This window comes from Patagioenas fasciata, chromosome 2, assembly GCF_037038585.1.
Source record: "Patagioenas fasciata isolate bPatFas1 chromosome 2, bPatFas1.hap1, whole genome shotgun sequence".
In the NCBI taxonomy this organism is placed as follows: Eukaryota; Metazoa; Chordata; class Aves; order Columbiformes; family Columbidae; genus Patagioenas; species Patagioenas fasciata.
The window spans coordinates 70,244,762-70,265,531 of NC_092521.1; the positions used below are offsets into that span (position 1 = coordinate 70,244,762).

Below are 20,770 nucleotides of genomic sequence, written 5' to 3' on the forward strand. Positions count from 1 at the left end.
GTAAGGACTTGTCAAAGTTTATGTGCTTTTGCCATGTATTTCTAGAAAAAATCCACTGTCCTTATGTGAGCTGGATCTTTGGAGATTTATTCACTTAAGGGGATCTGGATTCAAACCCTAATCAGGTCATGAATGAAAATAGAGTAGGTGAGGGGAAGACACTTGAGGATTTATAATCTTATGCGATCTTTCTTATAATAGGACTTAAACAAATCCTTCTGCATCCCCAGAGGAATTCTTAGCTTTCACTAAATGTTGACTTAAGTACCTTGAAAGGATCAGCTTTTTCAACATTTTAACCTCTTTCCATCATGAATTAGATGCTGTTTGCTTCCCTCTCCACCCATCCCTATTCACAGCATAGAGCTACTGCACAATTTGACAGTCTTCTCTCAGAGATCAGAACTGGAATTTCGTGAGTATAGCAGGTCACAGCTGAGGTGTTCAGGCTGAGGGGGGAGCTTGCACAGCTCCTTATGTACACGATGCCTTCGTTGCTAAAGCTGTTGCTGTTAGTCACCCACTTGGATGAGCAATAAACTCACTGGCAAATTTCAGGCTAAGTAAAAAGAAGCAACTGCACTGGGACTCTCGACTGGAACAGCAGCGAGTGCAACATCACGTCAGTTATAATTGCTCATAACAATGGAATTTAAAAATGGCTCAGCTTCAAATCCTCTGTGTTCAGTCGCTATGGGGAACAGGTTTGCTCAACTTTAAAAGCAAGGCTACAGCAAATGAAAGGTGTCAAAGGTATAAAAGCACAAGACTTTGAATGTGTGTGGGCCAGGATGATCAATATATGATACACGGCAGCTCATTAGAAGTGTGTCAGCAATGATACCTCAAAAGCAGGGAAGGAACTGAACTAATGATGCAGCAGCCTTGCTGAGGTGCAGAAGGGGAGGGAGGATTTAGATAAACAGAATGTGGGAAAAGGGAAATCTTTAATTTATTCCCTGGGATACTGGAGGCAAATGTGGCAGTGGTGTCACAAGCCTGTGACAACGCATTGTGAATATGTCAGCTATGTCTCCTAGCTGGCATGTCTGTAAGTTCCAGTACATGATGAGACAAGTACTGTTAATTGCAGTGATGTGTAGGAGCCCTGCCATAGCCCAGGAGACATGTGGTGCCAGGCCCTGTTCACAGGGGAAAAAACAGAGTAGTCTGTTCCCAAGAGACATAACCATGATGCTTTTCTGCCTGAAAGGATGCATTTGACATACTAAATCACCAAGGTAAGTTTGCTTTGGCAGGGCGTTCCTCCTGATGATGTGTTGCTTAGCCTGTACTATCTAATGAGATCAGCCAACAATTGACGTGGCTGATAAATGACAAAAATGTTGAAGAAAGCTGAAAAATCTGCTATGCTTTAGGCCTCCTTAGCATCATTAAAGAGCTAGATAGAGAAGTATTTCCAGGCCACTGCAGAGAGACCCATTGCTTCCTTGCCTTTGAAGATCTCCAAACATGTGAAAGCTCTGTCACTTCCCTTTCTGTAACTGGGAACTTTGTGAAATTGCTAAATAAGAGACATCACATGTTTCATATGCGCCTTCCAGATCCTTGTCTTTCTCAGAAGAGAACCTGACACCCCGCCTTGGCTGCAGGAATCAGATTCCTCACATAGTCTTTTCTGCTGATTCAAGATATTGCTGTTGTGGATCAGATGGGATGAGAGCCGCAGTGATGTCCCTAGTGATGGAGGAGAGGTACAGAGGTCACTAACTCCCCAAGGTGCTTACTTGAGGTTTGACTAACACGACCTGCCTTGCCCAGTGCCCCGCTGGAGGCTCACCAGTCCACAGTTCCAGCCAGAATTAGTCATCCATACCGAAGCACAGAAGGCTGCAGCCACAGTTGTGTCTTTCCTGTGTTCTCTCACTTGGTACATGCCAGTGCAGCCAGTTCCCATTTTGAGGTCCTGTTTCCCATCATCCTGGGGCCGATCCTTCAGAAGAAAACAGGAGCTGCTGTTTACTAGGCAAATCAAGCCACTGGGGCTTTTGAATTCTTAAGTGCAATTGTGCCTACAGGCGAGAAAGTGTTCCCATCCCTGCTGGAAAGCTCAGCAGGGCCTGTCATAGCGTTCCTGGAGCATCCACCCCCTCTCTAAAGCTCCAAAGGACCTGGCTGCCAGGACAGCAGCAGTTATGGGTGCTCAGGAGTCAACTGAAAGCAGTCTGAAAACCATCACAATCAGCCTGGCAGGCAATAGGCATATTGCTTAGGCAGCTGCCATAGGAATATTGCTTAGGCAGCTGTGGGCAAAATTTGATAATACTTAGATGCTTTTCTCCTCTTTTCATCCTTTGGTGAAACTAGTCTTAGCAGTCATCTATGAAGAGACCCCGTACAATGGCATTTCTGTCCAGGCATGTGTCTTGTCTCTAGTATGATAAAGTAGTTATTTAGCTTTGTTTCTAGCACCATCCAGAAAGTTAATGGCATATGAAATTGAAACATTAATATTTTTTCTTTTGCTCTGGGCCCAGTGCAGATAAGAGAATGGCATGGTGTGGATGGATTATATGGATTGACCTTTAATTTTGTTTGTTTTGCAGTCTGGTAGCCAGGAAAAAAACAGCTTGTTTCTCTGGGTAATTATTAAATGAATCTGCTTCTGTATAAATGAAGTTGCCGTGTCTGCTTTGCCCTGAAACAGCTCCCTGTCAGAGCAGGAACCTCTGGGTGAGGGGAGAATCTGCCTTAGTTAAGGAGACCTGAGCAGCTCCATGCTTCTGCCTCTGTCCTTACACAGCTCAGTGCTGGGCTTTCTGTGGGTTACAGAGCTTCTGCCCAGCTCCCCATATACGTTCCCCACCAGGTACCTGCTGCTAGTCATGACTGAACTCCCTGGTTCCACTGATGAAGGGGGCATCCTGCAGTGGGAACCCAATCCCGGCCCCAGCACATGCACTTGTTTCCAAAGGAGGGCAAACCATCTGGGAGTTATATCGTGACAGTTGTGTGCAAGTGTAATCCTTTTTTTACATTCACATCTTTTTTAGTAAGGCTGAGGAAGTCCTTGTGTGGTTAGTGAGTGTGATTTGCTGAGTTAGGAGGAAAAGTAAAAGAAACGTACTGTCACCTGATGACTTGTTGGCTTCCTTCTGAAAACAAGCAAACCAAAACCCAACAAGTAAAGCAAAGGTGGTACAGTTCCTGATGGCTGAAGCCCTTTGTGGAAATGTTTGCAGGTATAACATTTCCCTGTGTCTGTTCATCCAGAGGCATGAAGCAGAGGCATCGGGCAAGGGGAATTAGCCCATCTTTGTTAATATGCACCTGTCAACACACACCCGTGGCACCCCGTGTGCATGCCTGCATTGCCTGAGGTTGTTCAGGCCTCTCCATTTCTTTATATGCTCAATCTCTCCCTCCAGTTTGGAGTGGGATTGTTTGCTCACTGGTCTGTAGTACTTACTTGTGGGTACAGGAGTCTCTTCTGTTCTATAAAGGATGACTAATAATGGAGAAAATTAATACCAAGAGAAGTTTCTTAGGATGCTGATTGTGCCATTTAGGAATATACCACTTCTTGCGGTGCAGGATTAGCCTTCCAGTGCACAGAAGGCAAAAGAGAGTGATAATGTAGTCACAGAGACGAGAAGAAACCAAGGTTCAGCTATTAGGGACTAATACAGTGAAGCCCTTTCAACTGGCTAATGAGGTCCATGGCTTATAGTGTTTAAGTAGGTGGAATTTTAATAATTTTGTTCCTGGTCACAGCCACTGAGTTGCATCCTTGATCTCCATATTCTCTTTTATATTATCGTGTTCAAGTGCATCTTAAAATGCAGCTCAATTAATATGGTGAAAATTGGAATACACTAAAATTTATGGTTTTAAAAAGTAGCCAGTTTGACACATAATAAGCAGCTAGCTTGTCAGGCTTAACAATAAAATGTTGTTAAGACATCAGCATGGAAGAAGAGACTGTGTATTAAGTTGCTGACAGCTGGATTCATGTTTACAGCTTTCAGAAACCCTACAGCTTTATAAAAAGCATTATAATTTCTGTAGAACAAAGAAATATTACTTCAGTGCTCATCTATGCCAACAAAGAATGATTTTCAATGCTTTTTCTCAATTCCTTAAAAAAACATTTTCTTTCAAGAAAGCACTAGATTTTGAATAAACATTATGCTAGACAGAGCTACGAGAAGACTAGTAAAAAAAAAAGTTTTCTAGAGATAACTTAAATTTCTTAAGGTTATTAATTTATTAAAATTTAAAAATTGCACTCCTGGTCCTCAAATTCTTCATGATGTGATGCTAATTCACTGAAAACCTTAGTCACAAAATATTTGGTGGTTGAATTATAATGGTGGTGATGGTGTTATTATGTTGCACGTTTATCTGAGTCTTTAATGTTTAGACCATTTGTCCAGGACTGAGGAAATCTTTGGCTGAGGAAGATAAAACCCAAATACTGTGTTGGGGTGTAACTTCTCCAGTACCTACTGCTGATCCTGTTCTCCTCTGAGTAAACTAGTTGTAAACTAGCTTGCTCTGTGTAAACTAACCCCCTAGCAGAGGGTCAAACCTGCTGATGGGGTTCAGGTTCTCTGCTGCTGGTTTTGGTATCAATGTACAAGGTGCCACAACTCTAACAGGAAGGGTTACAGAGAAACTTGTGTCAAAACACTCCCTAACCCATCACCTCTGGTACTCGCCTCAGCTGGATTAGGCCGAGGACAGAGTTCACTTTCTGCCAGGCTCCCAGTGGTTCCAATTTAATTACCCATACAGTTAATTGTGTGTACAAGCTGGAACAGCCTGTTCCCACACAAGAGGGAAATGAACATAAAACTATCACAACTTGGGCAATTTCCCCAAGCAGTAACCATCCCTACTGATATTTTATAGTTCATTGCTAAGGTGTAGAAAAAACTTGGCTTTCATTTTCTTTCTTTTTCTTAAGAGCATCCTGAAATGGAATATATCAGTTTGGGTTGAATGAATGGTCTCACGTCAAATTTACAATATTTTTACATGCCTGTAAAATCCTTTCATCTGGATGTGATGGATTTGAAGGAACCTGTCTCTTCCTTTTTGAAGAGGGTGAGACTGACACATTTAATTCCATTTGATCTGGACCATTGGCTTTAAATTATTATGGTTCAGATATTGAGGACTGAAAAATCACTCTGTCATAGGCCCAATCAGTTCCCTTCTATCCATTTAGAGAGGGAAATGTCAGAGCCTGTCAAGTCCATTACTGATTTGGAGATACTCTTGTGCCTTCAGCCGGTATTTTCTGTAGAGGGGTGCAGTGTTGCACTGACACTGGCATTTACACATGAATTGTGGAACCCTGCATCTCGGTTGAAGAGTGTAATCTACCAGCACCTACGTGAATTGGGCGTTTCCTCAGTAATCAAGCAATTTTAGTGTAAGTCATTTTGCAATACTGGTATTTTCGACTCTATAGACAAACGTTATGTGAGAGGCAGGATTCTGTAATTTAGCAGAGAGTCATAGGGGTTGAGATTTTCTGTGAATTGCATGTACAGTGTGATTATATGCAGGGGATCTCATTTTTCAATTATTTTTTCAAAGACTGAATGAAGAGTTGGCATCATTATTTTGATTAGGCTACATAAATATTTATTATACTCCAATTAAAAGAACAACTCAACAACAGTGTGTTTTCCTGGGTTGATTTTTATAATTTCTTCTGAAATGCTTTTGGGAAGAACTGTAAATGTCAGTGTTCCTTTCTTTCTTTCTTTCTTCTCCTTTATCCCTGCCCAATCTCTTTCTAACACTGTTGCTCTGCACATTGTACACTGTAGCTCATTATACCAACTCTCACCTGTAGGAGACATAAAAAAAAATTACTGTGCCTTTTAAACTGGGGTGCTTATAGGATTTTGTTTTAATAAACAGATGTATTATCATAAGTGTATGGATGTTGTACTAAACTTTGGCTCCTTCTTTTAACAGGCTGTGAAAGAAGAGACCTCTTTTGTAAACACCAGTAAGACCTCCAGCCTGCAGGACCCTAATGTAAGGTCTGTTGCTTCTTGTCTGTAGGGAAAACATCAAATAAATGCATGATATAGTGAGGTATTTTCCAACCATTATCTCAAACAGGTATTACAAGTCAATTTGCTCATCCTCAAGTTCACCAAGCAATGATGTGAGGTGTTTGTCAGAAGGGTGCTGATTTTATATACATATATCAGATATAGCTGAGGAACTAATAAAAGCTCAACTTTAAAAATTAGGCCAAGTGTATATACTTAAACAATTAGCAAAAGCTGAAGGTAAAAAATCAGGTCTAGTGACAGACTTAGAAAAGCTTATATAAAAATTAACCACTTTTCATAACTTTTTTTATCAGAAATGTGCAAGGTGTCCAAACTGGAATATTCTTGTCTTTATGTTTTTCTGATTTGTTAAAGTTTTTGGTTGGATGGTTGGTTGGTTTGGGTGGTTTTTTGGTTGTCTTTGTGTTTTAGTGTTTGTTTATTTTTGTTTGTTTGTGGGGTTTTTTGTTTGGTTTATGGTTTAATGGTTGATGTTTGTTTGTTTGTTTGTTTACAGAAGAAAAGACAGTTGGTATACAGCCTTCAGAAAAAATGGCTCAATTGCAGACTGTAGTGACTGATTTGGATCATATTTTTATTCTTTTGATCTTTAGTGTTCATTCTAAGAGGAGAGTTTGGTGAAAAGAAAATTATGGATTTGAAGCACGGCAATCACACTGGCTGTTAATCAGTGTATATGCTTTATGTATTTATGCATATGTAATAGATATATGTACCAGAAGCAGTAGTCATCTCATGATTTTATTTTATAACTTTCTGGTGGTGACTCTTGTGACTGAAAGTGAACATTTAAGCATCTTATAGGAAAGGCTGGATGAGGGGGGTAATGAATTATGCTTGACATATGTTCTGAACTCAAAAAGAAACAGTTATATTTGTGAAAATATGTCAGCCTTTCCTTCAAATGTGTACCTTTTATATAAGGTGATAAAGCAGCCATAGTCTTCAAAACACATTTCATTCAAAAAGTCCTTTCTGATCAGATTGGTTAGCAGAACCACTACGTTTGCTTAGTGAAAGCAGCTACTTAGAGAAGAATGGTGAGGATGGTTGATGGTGCTGGGGCAGGAGGAGACATGAGAGACGATGCTGTTGCTTTCTGTGGCAGTCCCTGGCTTGCCTGCAGCACAGCTGTGATTCCCAATTCCCCACACATCTCTCATCCTGTGACACCTTCCAGGGCTGTAACTTCTAGCCCTGGCAGGCTGTGATTTTCCTATTTGTGTGTCCAAGGGGCTGCAAAGTCTACTTGATATTTAGAATCACCCACTTTTCTCCTGTGCCATTGCCCTTTTTGGACCTTCACAAAACGTTCTTAGGACCACTGAGAAAATTCCTCATGTATGTTACACAGTGACCTCTTTCTTTGCTTAACAGAAATGGGTTCCATGTATTGTCTTTGCCACAATACTTTGTGTTGGGTTGCTGTCACTTCCAGAAGCAGTTCAGGATGACCTGGTTTGTAAAGTCCTATGTGATTTGGATTGCTTTCCTTACTCACCTTTGCTGAACTTCTGCATAACACCTGTAGAAAAACCTTTTTATTTCACGTTTTGTAATAGATTCTTTCCTTCTTCATCATGCTGAGCTGTAAATGAATTATACTACTCAGCAAGAGTAAGGATGGCAACCTGGATGCAAAACCAATTTTACTGTTTTCTTTTTCACACATCCAAGCTTATAAACTCATAAAAGCCACTTTGGAGTTCTCAGTATGCATCAGTCTGGTGTATATTTGTCTAGTATTTATTTTTATCTGGTTTATGTCTGTTTCCTCTATAGTCGGTTGTGCCAAATGAAATGTTATTGTTTTATTGCTTTGTGTCTGTGTCCTGGAGGTGCAAATATACAAGTAATCAATGCTCAGGGATAGACCAATTTTAACAGCCTGCACTCAAAATTCAGAGAAGAATGCAAAATAAAATCACTGTCTAACCAATTCTCTTTCTTCTTCAAGTGGCTTCCCTTGCTCAAGGAACATATGTACCCTTGCAGACAGCCAGCATGTGACATATTTCACAGTATCACAGTATGTTTGGGATTGGAAGGGACCTCAAAAGATCATCTAGTCCAATCCCCCTGCTGGAGCAGGAACGCCTAGGTGAGGTTGCACAGGAATGTGTCCAGGCGGGCTTTGAATGTCTCCAGGGAAGGAGACTCCACAACCTCCCTGGGCAGCCTGTTCCAGTGCTCTGTCACCCTCACTGAGAAGAAGTTCTTTCTCAAATTTAAGTGGAACCTCTTGTGTTCCAGCTTGATCCCATTACTCCTTGTCCTATCATTGTTTGCCACTGAGAAGAGCCTGGCTCCATTCTCATGGCACCCACCCTTTATACATTTATAAACATTAATAAGATCACCCCTCAAGTCTCCTCCAAACTAAAGAGCCCCAGCTCCCTCAGCCTTTCTTCATAAGGGAGATGCTCCACTCCCTTAATCATCTTTGTTGCCCTACACTGGACCCTCTCCAGCAGTTCCCTGTCCTTCTTGAACTGAGGGGCCCAGAACTGGACACAATATTCCAGATGGGGTCTCACCAGGGCGGAGTAGAGGGGCAGGAGAACCTCTCTCGATCTACTGACCACCCCCCTTGAAATACACCCGAGGATGCCATTGACCTTCCTGGGCACAAGGGCACAGTGCTGGCTCATGGTCATCCTGTTGTCCACCAGGACCCCCAGGTCCCTTTCCCCTACACTGCTCTCTAATATGTAATTTCCAAACCTATACTGGAACCTGGGGTTGTTCCTGCCCAGATGCAGGACTCTACACTTTCCCTTGTTAAATTTCATCAGGTTATTCCCTGCCCAACTCTCCAGCTTGTCCAGGTCCCGCTGGATGGCAGCACAACCTTCTGGTGTGTCAGCCACTCCTCCCAGCTTTGTGTCATCAGCAAACTTGCTGATAGTACACTCAATTACCTCGTCCAAATCGTTAATGAATATATTGAATAATATTGGCCCCAGTACTGACCCCTGAGGCACTCCACTAGATACTGGCCTCCAACTGGACTCTGCACCATTGACCACCACTCTCTGGCTTCTCTCTTTAAGCCAGTTTGCAACCCACCTCACTACTCTATTGTCTAGACCACACCTCCTCAATTTAGCTGTGAGGATGCTGTGGGAGACTGTGTCAAAGGTTTTACTGAAGTCAAGGTAGACCACATCCACCGCTCTGGCATCATCCATCCACCTTGTTACATTCTCATAAAAGGCTATGAGGTTGGTCAAGCATGACTTACCCTTGGTAAAGCCACGCTGACTGCCCCTAATGACCCTCTTATCCCTGATGTGCCTTGAGATGACACCAAGGATAAGCTGTTCCATTACTTTCCCAGTGACAGAGGTGAGGCTGACCGGTCTATAATTACCCGGGTCCTCCTTCTTGCCCTTTTTAAAGACTGGAGTGACATTTGCTTTCCTCCAATCCTCGGGCACCTCTCCGGTTTCCCAAGACTTGGCAAAAATGATGGAGAATGGTCTAGCAATGACTTCAGCCAGCTCCCTCAGCACCTGCGGATGCATCCCATCTGGACCCATGGATTTATGGATGTCCAGACTATTTAATTTGCCAATAACATCCTCTGTGATCTCTATTTTGTGGACTTAGATGGACATAAATGAGCCTTTGCTCTGCTATGAATTGCATCTGAATACAGTCAAGGGTTAGTTCATGTTGGTGAAACAAGGGCCCTGGGAGTTTTGCTTTTCTTTAGTTGAGAAATACACAAGTATCCTTTGTGAAAAAGCCATCCCTATGGAATATAATTGCAAGTAGCCATTCAGACATTCCTATAGACAACACCTGTGTGAACGTTTGAGGAGTGCTTGTTTGCTAAAGTATCTTGGAAGTTGAAACCAGTATCTTTCTCAGCTATTTAACAATAGTCCACTCTTTTCATGCAAGAGATTTATAGTGGGGACAGTGACTACATGTATTTGATTACTGATGACTACACAATGCACTAGCAAAATGCTCTATTTTTTCCAAACCCAAGACATTGGGAAATTTGCTCAGGCTAGCTAGTAAGCAAACAGATGCAAGTTTGATCATTAACTGGAGCATGAATTGTTCATATAAATAGGGAAATAGAAGGCGAGGAAGTAGGACAGTAGTGCTTGTTTGATTAAAGAACTGTACTCTCTTTGCTACCATTTTGTCTGCTCGTCCATTGCCACTCCAAAGATTACATTTCTAATGAATTAACTGCTTGGTTATGGCCTGTTATCCCCCTGAGCAATTATTTTAGCATCTGCCACAGCAGACTCAATTTGGCTGACAATTACTGTAGCTCTTTGTAGAATTAGTTCTGGTTCAACTAGTAATTACTCATATGTATATGTGGTATAGGCACTTTTACTACAAGCAGGTCTCCAGTCATTTTGTTGGGCATGGCCTCAGAATGGTGTGTAATGTTGTGCTTATGCAGACTCATCATGTACTAGTCAATTTATTCACCTTTGTTCTGTGCCTGTTAGCAAACTGTGGATCCTTCTATATCTAAGTCATTTTAAGTATAGGGGAAAAACCCTCAGCTGAAGCTGAAATTGCACTATTTTGTCAGCTTTCAGGAGGGGAAAGCTTGTGAAATTTGTTCTGTCATTTGGTGCACAGGCTGGAAGTGCAAGGTTTGTCTCCTGATCCTCCTTGTTAATAACTAGCTGGTACACAACCAACTGAGCTGCAGGAGGATGCAGGACCACAGAAGAGTAGGATCTTCTCTCTGCTTTTGGGGAGCAGTGTTGTGTGTCTCTATAGCTTTCCCTCCTCTGGATAGGATTTTTTTTTCTTCCTCACAGACTGTTTCAAGTGCTGGTTCCCACATTCCATGAGGAAAAAGCTGATGATTCAGCACCCTAATACGTGCTGCAGTGTCCTAGCTTACACTCTTCTATTCCATACTTAAGACTGATATGGTGCACTATGAATTGGGACATAGTCGTACATTCCCCTTGCTGACCCTGCAGCTCTGCTGATAACCCCTGGGAGAGCAGCAGATCTGGACTGGGGCAGCCGGGGAGGTTGTACGGGCTGCACATGACAGAGCTCTCAGCTGAACAGAGTCAAATGAGGGCAGCTAACAGGATGGGAATTTCAAAAGCAGGTTAAATAGGAGAGCCACAACTTATCTTGATAAGACACAGGAGTCCTACCAAGAAGAGTTTGATGTATCTTTGTTACAGCTCTGTTGTAACAGACTTGAAAACACACACATTTTCATCAGCACCCAAGTAATACATGTAGAGAAGTACAGCCCAACTATATCATTGAGGCATAAGCATTTTGGACAAGGCAGAATATAATGTTGATTTACAGAAGAAGAAATACCTGGAAATTTGTGTTATTTATGTATTTGCATTATTATGCTCTTTATTCTACCTGTATTGGATGAGGAAGAGAAAAAGTTAGTTTGCAGTTACCAGCTTGCAGAGTGAGGCATGCTTTTTTAAGGCATGTAGTAAAAGTATGTTTCTGTGAACATCAGTCTAGTTCGGAGTATGCAATGCAATGCAAATCATTTTGCAATGATTTTTAGTGGCACTTCTTTGGGATGTAGATTCCAAATCTGCAAGGGAGGAAGTGATCATGTCCGTCCCTATTATGACCACTGAGAGGAATTAATTTTCCACTAGAGCTAGAAAAGCCTTTCTAACAGAACATTTTCTTGTTTAGTATTGTAAGAGGAGGACCTGTCATGGTGCTGAATGGGCCAGAAAGGATTATGAGGAAGTAACAGAGGTATTTCCCTGTCTGCTGGAAACATCCTTGCACCGAGGTATCTAACTCAGTGTTCAGATGGAAGTGTCAAGGAAGACGTGTTCAGGGAGAATTCACTGATTAGATCTCTGATGTAATTCAGGTTTGAAATCACTGCATGTTCTTAGGTATGGTTTTGGTAAGGCTTTCATCACCTGTCTCCAACTGGAATTTTTTATTTGTTTCTTTTAGCCTTGAGAGGTCAGGGTCCAGGATGTCTGCTATAACATATATATAATGAAGGAAGTACTATGTTTTATTGTAGGAAATACAAAAATGAAGATGTAGTCGCCCAGTTTGTTATCACCTCTGGTCCCACTCTCCTCTTGATCAGAGTCGCTACTCATCTAGTGATCAGGGATGCAGAGGTTTCTCTCCTGCAGCATATCAAATAAATGCGGATCACAGGTCACCTCTTCACCTTTTTATAAACCTCACCCATTTCTTAATGAAGGAATGGGCTGTTACAACGATAACCTCTTGAACTTCCCAGAAATTCCCCATCTAATTGCCAGCTTGCTTCATTTGTTAAATGTAATAAATATATGGCTAACCTCAGAACCCCATCAAGATAATACCTCCCATTATTCCTCTCCTTATTCAAAGCTTTGTCAGACAGAAGTATCATCTGTACAACTTCCACAATGCCTGTGCATGAACATCTCCTGAAAACTCTTCTGTTTTGTGTCTGGCTATGACCACCTGGGTGAGCCTGTAGTGTGTGTATATGTGTGCATGTGCACACAGATTCTCATACACAGTTTGGCTGTATTTAACATAGAGGTCTACACATTCCTTATTTTGCTCTCTTCTTCAAATATGGCTGATTGTAATCCCTGGTATAACTCTGCTGCACCTGCTTCAGGAATTCCAGTTTGTGAAAAATTAGACCAAATTAGTACAGATGTCAGGAACTGCTAATACTTCGGAACCAGACAAAATACTGTTCTCATGTGTAGCCTGTTTGCCAAGGCAAACCTTCCTCTTGGGACAAGTCAGACAGCGGAAATGTTAGCAAAAATGTCTGAAGTTAAAAAAATTTTGGTAAGCAACTGAAATAAAATTTGTAAGACAGGAATTATCTGGCTTTTATCAGATTTGCTGATAATTTACTTTTTTCTTCATGGTCACTTGGAGCTCAGGAAAGGTTAGATATGATTTGGGTAGTCTGACTGAAGGTCCTTTAAGGGCTGGTACATGTAAACACTAACACTTTCTTCATCATTGGCTAAATGTTAGTCTTCATTTTGTCAGTAGTTGTTTTACTGTTACACACTCAAGACTATCCAGATGTTAAAATAGTTAGATACAGCCTTTGAGGTTATGTTTTGAAAAATTGAAATAGTGATTGACATTGTTTCTGAGAAATTTTGTTTATTGTAGAATTATTGAACTGTTGATTAGAAGGGGTGTCTGGTTGTGTAGTCCAGCCTCCTGCTCAAAGCAGGACTATCACCAACACTAGATCAGGTCAGACATGGCTTTGTCAAGCTGGACTTCAAAAACCTCCAGGGATGGAGATTATACAGCCTCTTATGCAAAATTTTAATCAAACCTGTAAATGCAAGTTCCTGCATTTCTGAGGCAGTTGCCCAAGTGTTGTCAGTGAAGAGCCCTCCTCAACCAAAGCCCTCAAGTTGGCTGGTCAATTATTACTGTTCTTGTTGCTGTTGCCACTCGGTGTTGTGCAGCATGTGGTACATTTAGGGACTGCAATATTTATTTTCCCATATAACATGCTTTTGGATTGCTACCAGCTTTGGCATGCTTCACATCCCACATGGTTCAGGATTTGTCTGCGGATTTCTTTCTGTTTAGACCAACTGCTGCATCACCCTTTGTTGATCCTTGTTATCCAAATTATCTCATCTTTCACAAGATTGCAAATAGAAATATTCTTCTTATGTGGGAGTAGGTATAAGCACCAGCTGGTGCTTTGTGCATTCATTTATTCTAATTTTCTTTGTAAATCTTCCCATCCAAAACCAAATTATGCTATTACATTAAGACTGATTACATTAGGAGCTGCTCAACACGTAACATAAAATTAAATGTTTTCTCACAGAGCTTAATGATGCTGCACACCAGAAAAGAAGGGTGGAAAATATTAAATTATATCAAGTTATACAGGGTACGGATGCATCAGGAGAAGTAATCGTAGGCAGTCTTCTGAATGCCCAATGCGGGGTAAGCTTTTCTCATACATATTGTCAGAATGAGACTCCCCTGCAGTGGTTCATGCATCTGATGTACACTAGGCTTTGTGTTTGGCTGCCTTTCAATTTATGTATGTCCTACACCTTTTCTGACCAAAGTGATGATACTTCTTATACATAAAAGTCGTGTATCATCAAAGGAAGAATATCAAGCAAAGTAATGTCTGCATTCTGGTGCTTTTTCTTTTTCTTTTTCACCTGAAAAGGCTATATTAATATTTGAATTATCATCTCTTTGTATCTGAGCTAACAACCTGCTGAAGTACCTGGTGCAGTGCAAATCTCAACCATTTTTTTCAGAGAACTTTGGCTCTGTGCAGGTGATACAACTATATGACCAAGGTGCAAAGCATACTACTGTTTGCTTAATTTGTACACGTTTTGAATCTGAAACTAACACCTCAGTATCTGTCTTTGTACATACATTTCCAGTGAAAGTCAGGGTAGCTTACCAACAGCATATAGGCATGTGCACAGGGAGTTTGTTCTACCTTGTCCAACAGTATGTACTCTGCACACTGACTCCTATCAGTGACACTGACTTTAGGCTCTTTGGAATTATAAGACAATATTTTTTAAAGAAAAGAAAAAACAAACCAAAAGAAAACACCAAACTTTCCTTCTGGGGTGGTAGTAGTGTTCTCAGAGATGTGGAATGTATTGTACAGCTGCTTATCAGCTGCTCAAGACTTCAAGGCACATGAACTGATTTTTATTTGGAAATTTCAACTGGTAGAGATGGCTGTAGCCCACAAAGCTCTCTTGGACACTGTATCTAACAGCAGTTATTACAAAGACTGCAAACTGACACCACATCTTCATGTCTGGGGCCTTACCCATGAACAGTTTCAAGGTCGGTAGTTTCTAAGCATCACAGAGCTGAAGTTTTGGACCAGCCATCTGGTGAGAGCTGTGGCAGATGTCCACATTAACATTTGGAGGCTAAGAATATGTCACCTGGATGATTATGGACAGCTTGTTTCCTCAAGTCAAAGACTTCTGTTCTCTAGAAAAACTGACACATATGAAAGAACTTTTAGGCAGATCAGAATTGAAGCTGATCAAAAATTATGTGCTCTGTTTTACCTGACATAAGCTTCAGTGAATCCAAGCAGGTTGTATTTTCTTAGAATCAGAATGCTCTCAACTCTATGATGCAGAGTCTGAAACTTAACATTTGAATATCTCCTCCTAAATGTATTGTCAAATATTCTAGAAATCTACAAACATCATGTATGTTAACTTCTGATTTTTCATTCAGTCTTCATCCTCAGAAATGAAAATATTCATTCTCCAACTGAAAAATTTCAAGTATTGTTTCCAAAAACAAAGTGAATAACTAAATACATCAGCCTGGCCTCATTCCAGTGGACAGGTTAATGGATCTGCTATTGTGGCTTTTTTACAGGAACCTCACCCAGTAATTTCTGCATCAAAGTCATAACTTAAAGCTGAACTCTTGCATACCCTTTGCATGCCAGTCTGCATTAAAGATTGCAGATAGAACACCTAGGTATGTTCTTTGACTTCATTCCGAGTATTAAAGACCCCTTTGACCTATTGCCTGAAGTCAGATGCTGATTGTTTGCAATTGTATTCTTAATTTCTGCACTACAGAGAAAGGAGCAGCACTCAGACCTTTCAGATGAGGTTAAGTAGACAAAATACCCCACTTGAGGTGCATTTCTTTGGCCATGTCCCTGAAGCTGCACCTAGGCTCTGTAGAAACCACAGCATTTATAATGGCTGTCCTGGGTGCTTTGTGGAGAGGTAGGATTTGTAGCTTAGTTTGACCTTAGATACTGAATGTTGACCTGCAACATTACTCAGAGCTGGGGGAAGAGAACAGTTACTGTATCATCATTATCTGTCTGTTGGACCACAGGAGCATGCCATTTTCTTCTAGATGGCAGATACAGTTTCATTACAAGGACAAGGGAGGGGGAGTTATTTTTTCCTTTAAAAGAAACAAAACTCAGGTGAGGAGGATAAGGAAATCTCGTTTTGAATCAGGCTGCTCTGCTCTGTAGGAAGGAGCTTTGTTGTACATCTACAATGTATATACAATCTCAGCTAATAAATAAATAAATATTTGTTTCTTAGCTTCAGAGGGCTATAATTTGAAAAAGAAATTAAAGTGTGAAACCCTTAGAACACAGACTGAGAAAAGGTTTGTGTGTTTGTGTGTTTTTGCTTAGCTTGTTAGGCTATGTCTTTCACACACAAGAGAATGCACCTATCAAATATTTTTCCTCTTTTCCTTGCTTTTTCTCCCCAAGATTTCACTACCATATTCCCACTCAAAGGGAGTTCTGAAGTCCAAAATCATCCAGTGTTTTTTTTTCCATGACCTGAAGGCAGGTCACCCTTCAGGCAGATGGCTGTATCCTTATAAATCATGGAGCTTTTAGCCTCCACGTCTTGGCCTTAGATTTAGAGCATGGAGGGAGAGAGATTGTTCCAGATGGCAAAAAAAGGCACAGACAAAAGCAAAGAGGATAAAACATGATAAAGACAAGTGCAGGAAGCAAGTTTGCCCAGCAGACTTCGGTGGGTTTAAAATTCTGTGCTATACCTTCCAGGGAAAGATAAGTTGCTTTATCCCTTTCATCTTACACAACTGTTTGCTCCCACACAGCCCACCTGCCGTGTTTCGAAGAACTAAGGAGGTCTGCCCAAAGCCAGTGTAGCAGGGGATGAGGAAAGCACATCAGTCTGGGGAAGCCATGGTGGGCAAAGGGATGATGCAGGGAGTGGCATCATTCCAGCCCTGCAAACGAGTCTTCCCATTACAGCTGAGCCAAGGTGGGACCCCTGAGTCCCTCATCATGAGCACCTACATCACATCCCTGGGGAATTTTCAAGCTGAAAAAGTGAATATCTGTGGTCACTTGAAATGTCCAGTGTGCTTTTTTTTTTTTTTTTTTTTTGTGAGCAGTTTTGGTTTCAGTTGCTCCACTGGCTGCTACTCTGAGAACAAAACAAATTTCTTGGTTTTGTGGGGATCTCTCTCTAAGATTTGTTGATGTTTCTGTGCAGGTTTGTGAAAGGGGCTGAAGCTGGTTCAGCAGAGCCTGCTGGCTGCTGCCCAGGAGTGTGCCGTGGCTCTCCGTGCACCAGCAGTTTCTGATGATCTGCCACTGCTCACTGACACTCATGGTTGTTATTGTCATTCTCACCAAGAAGTGACAGATTTTTATGTAAGGTGCCAGGTCATTAAGTAACTCTTTCTTGGTTCAGTACCTTCATTTTTGTGCTGTAGTGGTTAGATACTGATACAGAACAAATGTTTCTCATGAATTAATGACATTGAAATAGAACCTTATAAAGGAACTGTACTACACTGCACTTTTCCTTTTCCTTTTCCTTTTCCTTTTCCTTTTCCTTTTCCTTTTCCTTTTCCTTTTCCTTTTCCTTTTCCTTTTCCTTTTCCTTTTCCTTTTCCTTTTCCTTTCCCTTTCCCTTTCCCTTTCCCTTTCCCTTTTCCTTTTCCTCTTTTCTTTTAAGTCTGAGTACCACTGATCCTCCAACATTTCAGCTCAAATAAGTTACTACATATTGGACTTTACATATGGTTATATTTGCACATAATGACTCTATTCAAACAGCCAAAATGGTTACAAGGCTTCTCTTCAAGAATCATATCTTTCTATATAGGATAATATACTCTGCCTGTACAATTCAAAAGACAACAATAGAAATTATTCTGCTTTATAGTTGCTTCTTTTTCAGGAATATCAATGCGATCTTTTGTAAGAGTTTCTGTGATATTAAAAACCTACCATTTTTAAAACACAGATCAGGCTCTGAGTTGATCAAGCTGAGCTTTTCTTGCATCTGGTTTCTGAAGTGAGAGCAGCAACAGTTTTGAGCATGTTCACACTGAGAAAGAATGTTTGGACATGAAACAGGAGCTGTCACAGATGTTTTAGGCCAGTGTGGAAAGAGCTAACCTTGCAGGGTTTTAATGAGGGCAACAATCCAACCGTGCAGTTGGTAGAACTAGTCTAATATTTCATCTCTTGATTACAGTAGACTGGATTCAGTCAGCCGCTTTGCATGGAGACATTGCCACCGCTCCTCCTCATTCAGAGGGAGCTGCAGTTTACACCCTGGGTAGCTTGCAGCTTACCAAAATGTGGGCATAGACAGTACTTGTGTCTTGCCCAGAAGCCTGATAAATATCAGGAGATAGTTGCTTCATCCAACGTCTAACAAGAATGATGGCAAAATTTTATATTAAAGGGAAAGAAGCTTCTGCTCTTAAAATTACATTAATTTTGCAAAATAAGTGAGTGGGATACTTTAATAGCATGAAATAAAACACAAAGTTTATCTGAGTGGTTACAATCACTGAAATAGGAATTGGTGTGTCTCGTATTGCTGTATCTTGGATTTTTTGTTGTTCACTCGAAAATTTGCAGCATTCAAAGTAAGATCTTCAGTTTTTCATCTGTTTGTTGGACTAGAGAGTTGGTCTTGTTTTGTTCTCAAACACTTTTAATCACAGTTGAGTGAAATTTTTTATACGAACCTCTTTTCAGCATGAATCCAGCCTTAGAACTTTAAAACATTTCATATATACAAATCAGTTTCATAACTTGCTTTTAAATAATTATGAACTCATTTAGTTACAAAATTGCACAATAGATTTAAAAAAAAAAAATCTGATTTTGGCAATTTAAAGAACTGCTGAGAAAGTCCCACTTCTTCCCTTTTTAAAAAAAAAAAAATAATTGCAAACCGTGGAAATCAAAAAGAGATACACAGGCTTTGTAAAATGAAACTTTTTAAAGGAGCTGAAATTATAATTTCAAATTTTCTTTTGTGTGAAAGTATCTGATTTTCTTTCATTACAGATTATAAAGTTTTCTTCAGAAATTTGAAGTAGCCATGAGCTGGAAATAGATCTGTTACCAGCTTTGCTGTTCCACACTCTGCTGTTTCCTGAGCCCCCTGAGAGTATTAGTGTGTCACTTGTCATTGTTTTGAGGCAATGTTTTTCAACTCGTGTGTAGTTTATGCCACTATTTTTGTTCCTGCTTTCACTGGGTTGATGAAAAGGTTTAAAACTTGTGAGTACACTCTTATAAAGGTGTTGGAGAATTGTGAGGACTCCTCTTTCAGAGCAAGAATTGCAGCTAATGTATTTCAGAAGACTTGAGCTGAAAGTAATGACATTACACACATTCACAACCCTTGGGGATGTGACCATCAAATCCAGTTGTTAAGTGGGTCTTAACGTATTTATCTTGCTTATGCCAGAACTTGAATTGAAAATCACTTTGGGTAAATTGAACTAGTATTTCTTTAAAGTTGTCAAAAAGCTGCCTTTGGTTGAGCAAACAAAGGTTTTTCTAAGAAAAGAATAGACAGAGCAGTCATCCACTCTGAAGCCTGACTTGATGAAAATGATATTAACGGCTTCCATCATAATGTTGATTCACAGATTTCCAGATCAGACATATTGACAAGATAAACAAGATGGCTTGGGCTTTTTCTTATCATCCTCTTATTTGCCAGCCAAACAAACTCAACAAAAGGTCTGAAAATCTGGCTATGTTGTTCTGCAGTAATCTCATTGCAAATCTGAGATATAAATGATTGACCTTGAACCTGGAATTCAGAAGGGGGAAGGATATGAATCCTGCTGCTATCTGTACTAACTTCTTGAAATTAAGATGATCAAAAAGGAGAAGAAAAATCGACAAAATTTGTAAAGTTGAGTTTATGATTTATGTATGTCCTTTGTACTCATACTTCCCATTGTTCCATTTTATGCTCTGTGACCTCGCCAAAGACTAAAAAACACATAGCAAAACTGAAGATATAATCTGAAGGCTATGTCATCCCAGTAGGTTCCATTGTAGCTGGACAGCAAGTTCAGAAGTTATCAAGGGGAGTTAATGAAGTTTAAAACCAACAGGGGCATCAGAGGGAACCAAAATTGTGAAAATTAAGTGTTCTCATATTGTTAGGGCTTTAGAAGGCTGATACTATGCAAGTAGACTCAAAAAATTCAGCCCAAATTGATAATAGTAGGGACAATATTGTGCCAGTTCTGCCAATTCTGGATGTACCTCAGTGCATGATCAGTCCCACCAGCAATCAGTAAGGCTGCTTAAGCACTAACTTGGTATCTGACTTAAGATTAGATGGCAGAATACAATTTCAAAAGTTATTAATCAAGACTTTCAAATTACTCTTTTACTGTTTGGCATATTTATTATGTTTATAGCATTTGTAATACACATATGGTGTATTTAATCATAATGTGTTGCTTCAAATATAAGTAGTATTTAAGATGATTCATGCATCTTCATGCCACTCAAGCTCACAGTTGATATGGTTTCCTCCCAAGGTCATAAAGAATCTTATATTTAGCATTTATGCTGTTTGTATTCAAGTCTTAGTTAACTCTATTGATAAATGGTTAAAGAGAAGATCCTTCTATGTGGGTATCCTCATTGCTATTTCTATCCTTTGCTGGAGCTCTGCAGATGTATTTCACATTTATGAGCATCTGAAACATGTCTGAGTTTTGCCTTTTTCTAGCAAGTATCCTTTTCTTGGATCAAATCCATGAGTTCATTTCTCTTGAGCTCCTCTTTCAAATGCAGAAGGATAATGTTGAATTTCAGGTAAAAATTATTTTAAGTAGAACAAGTTTCACAATTAATAAAATAGTATTTCTTAAAGGTATTTTTTGTAAAAATATTTCTGACATGATTC

The 20,770-nt window shown here is 40.3% G+C and overlaps 1 protein-coding gene across 1 annotated transcript in view; it reads left to right on the forward strand.

The window, feature by feature from the left end:
- The window catches only part of EPB41L4B (erythrocyte membrane protein band 4.1 like 4B), a 184,578-nt gene that overhangs the window by 127,081 nt on the left and 36,727 nt on the right, over positions 1-20,770 (forward strand). The window contains exon 19 of the mRNA XM_065830950.2: positions 5,956-6,023. Coding sequence (XP_065687022.1) covers positions 5,956-6,023 — 68 coding nt within the window. The remainder of the gene's footprint in view (positions 1-5,955; positions 6,024-20,770) is intronic.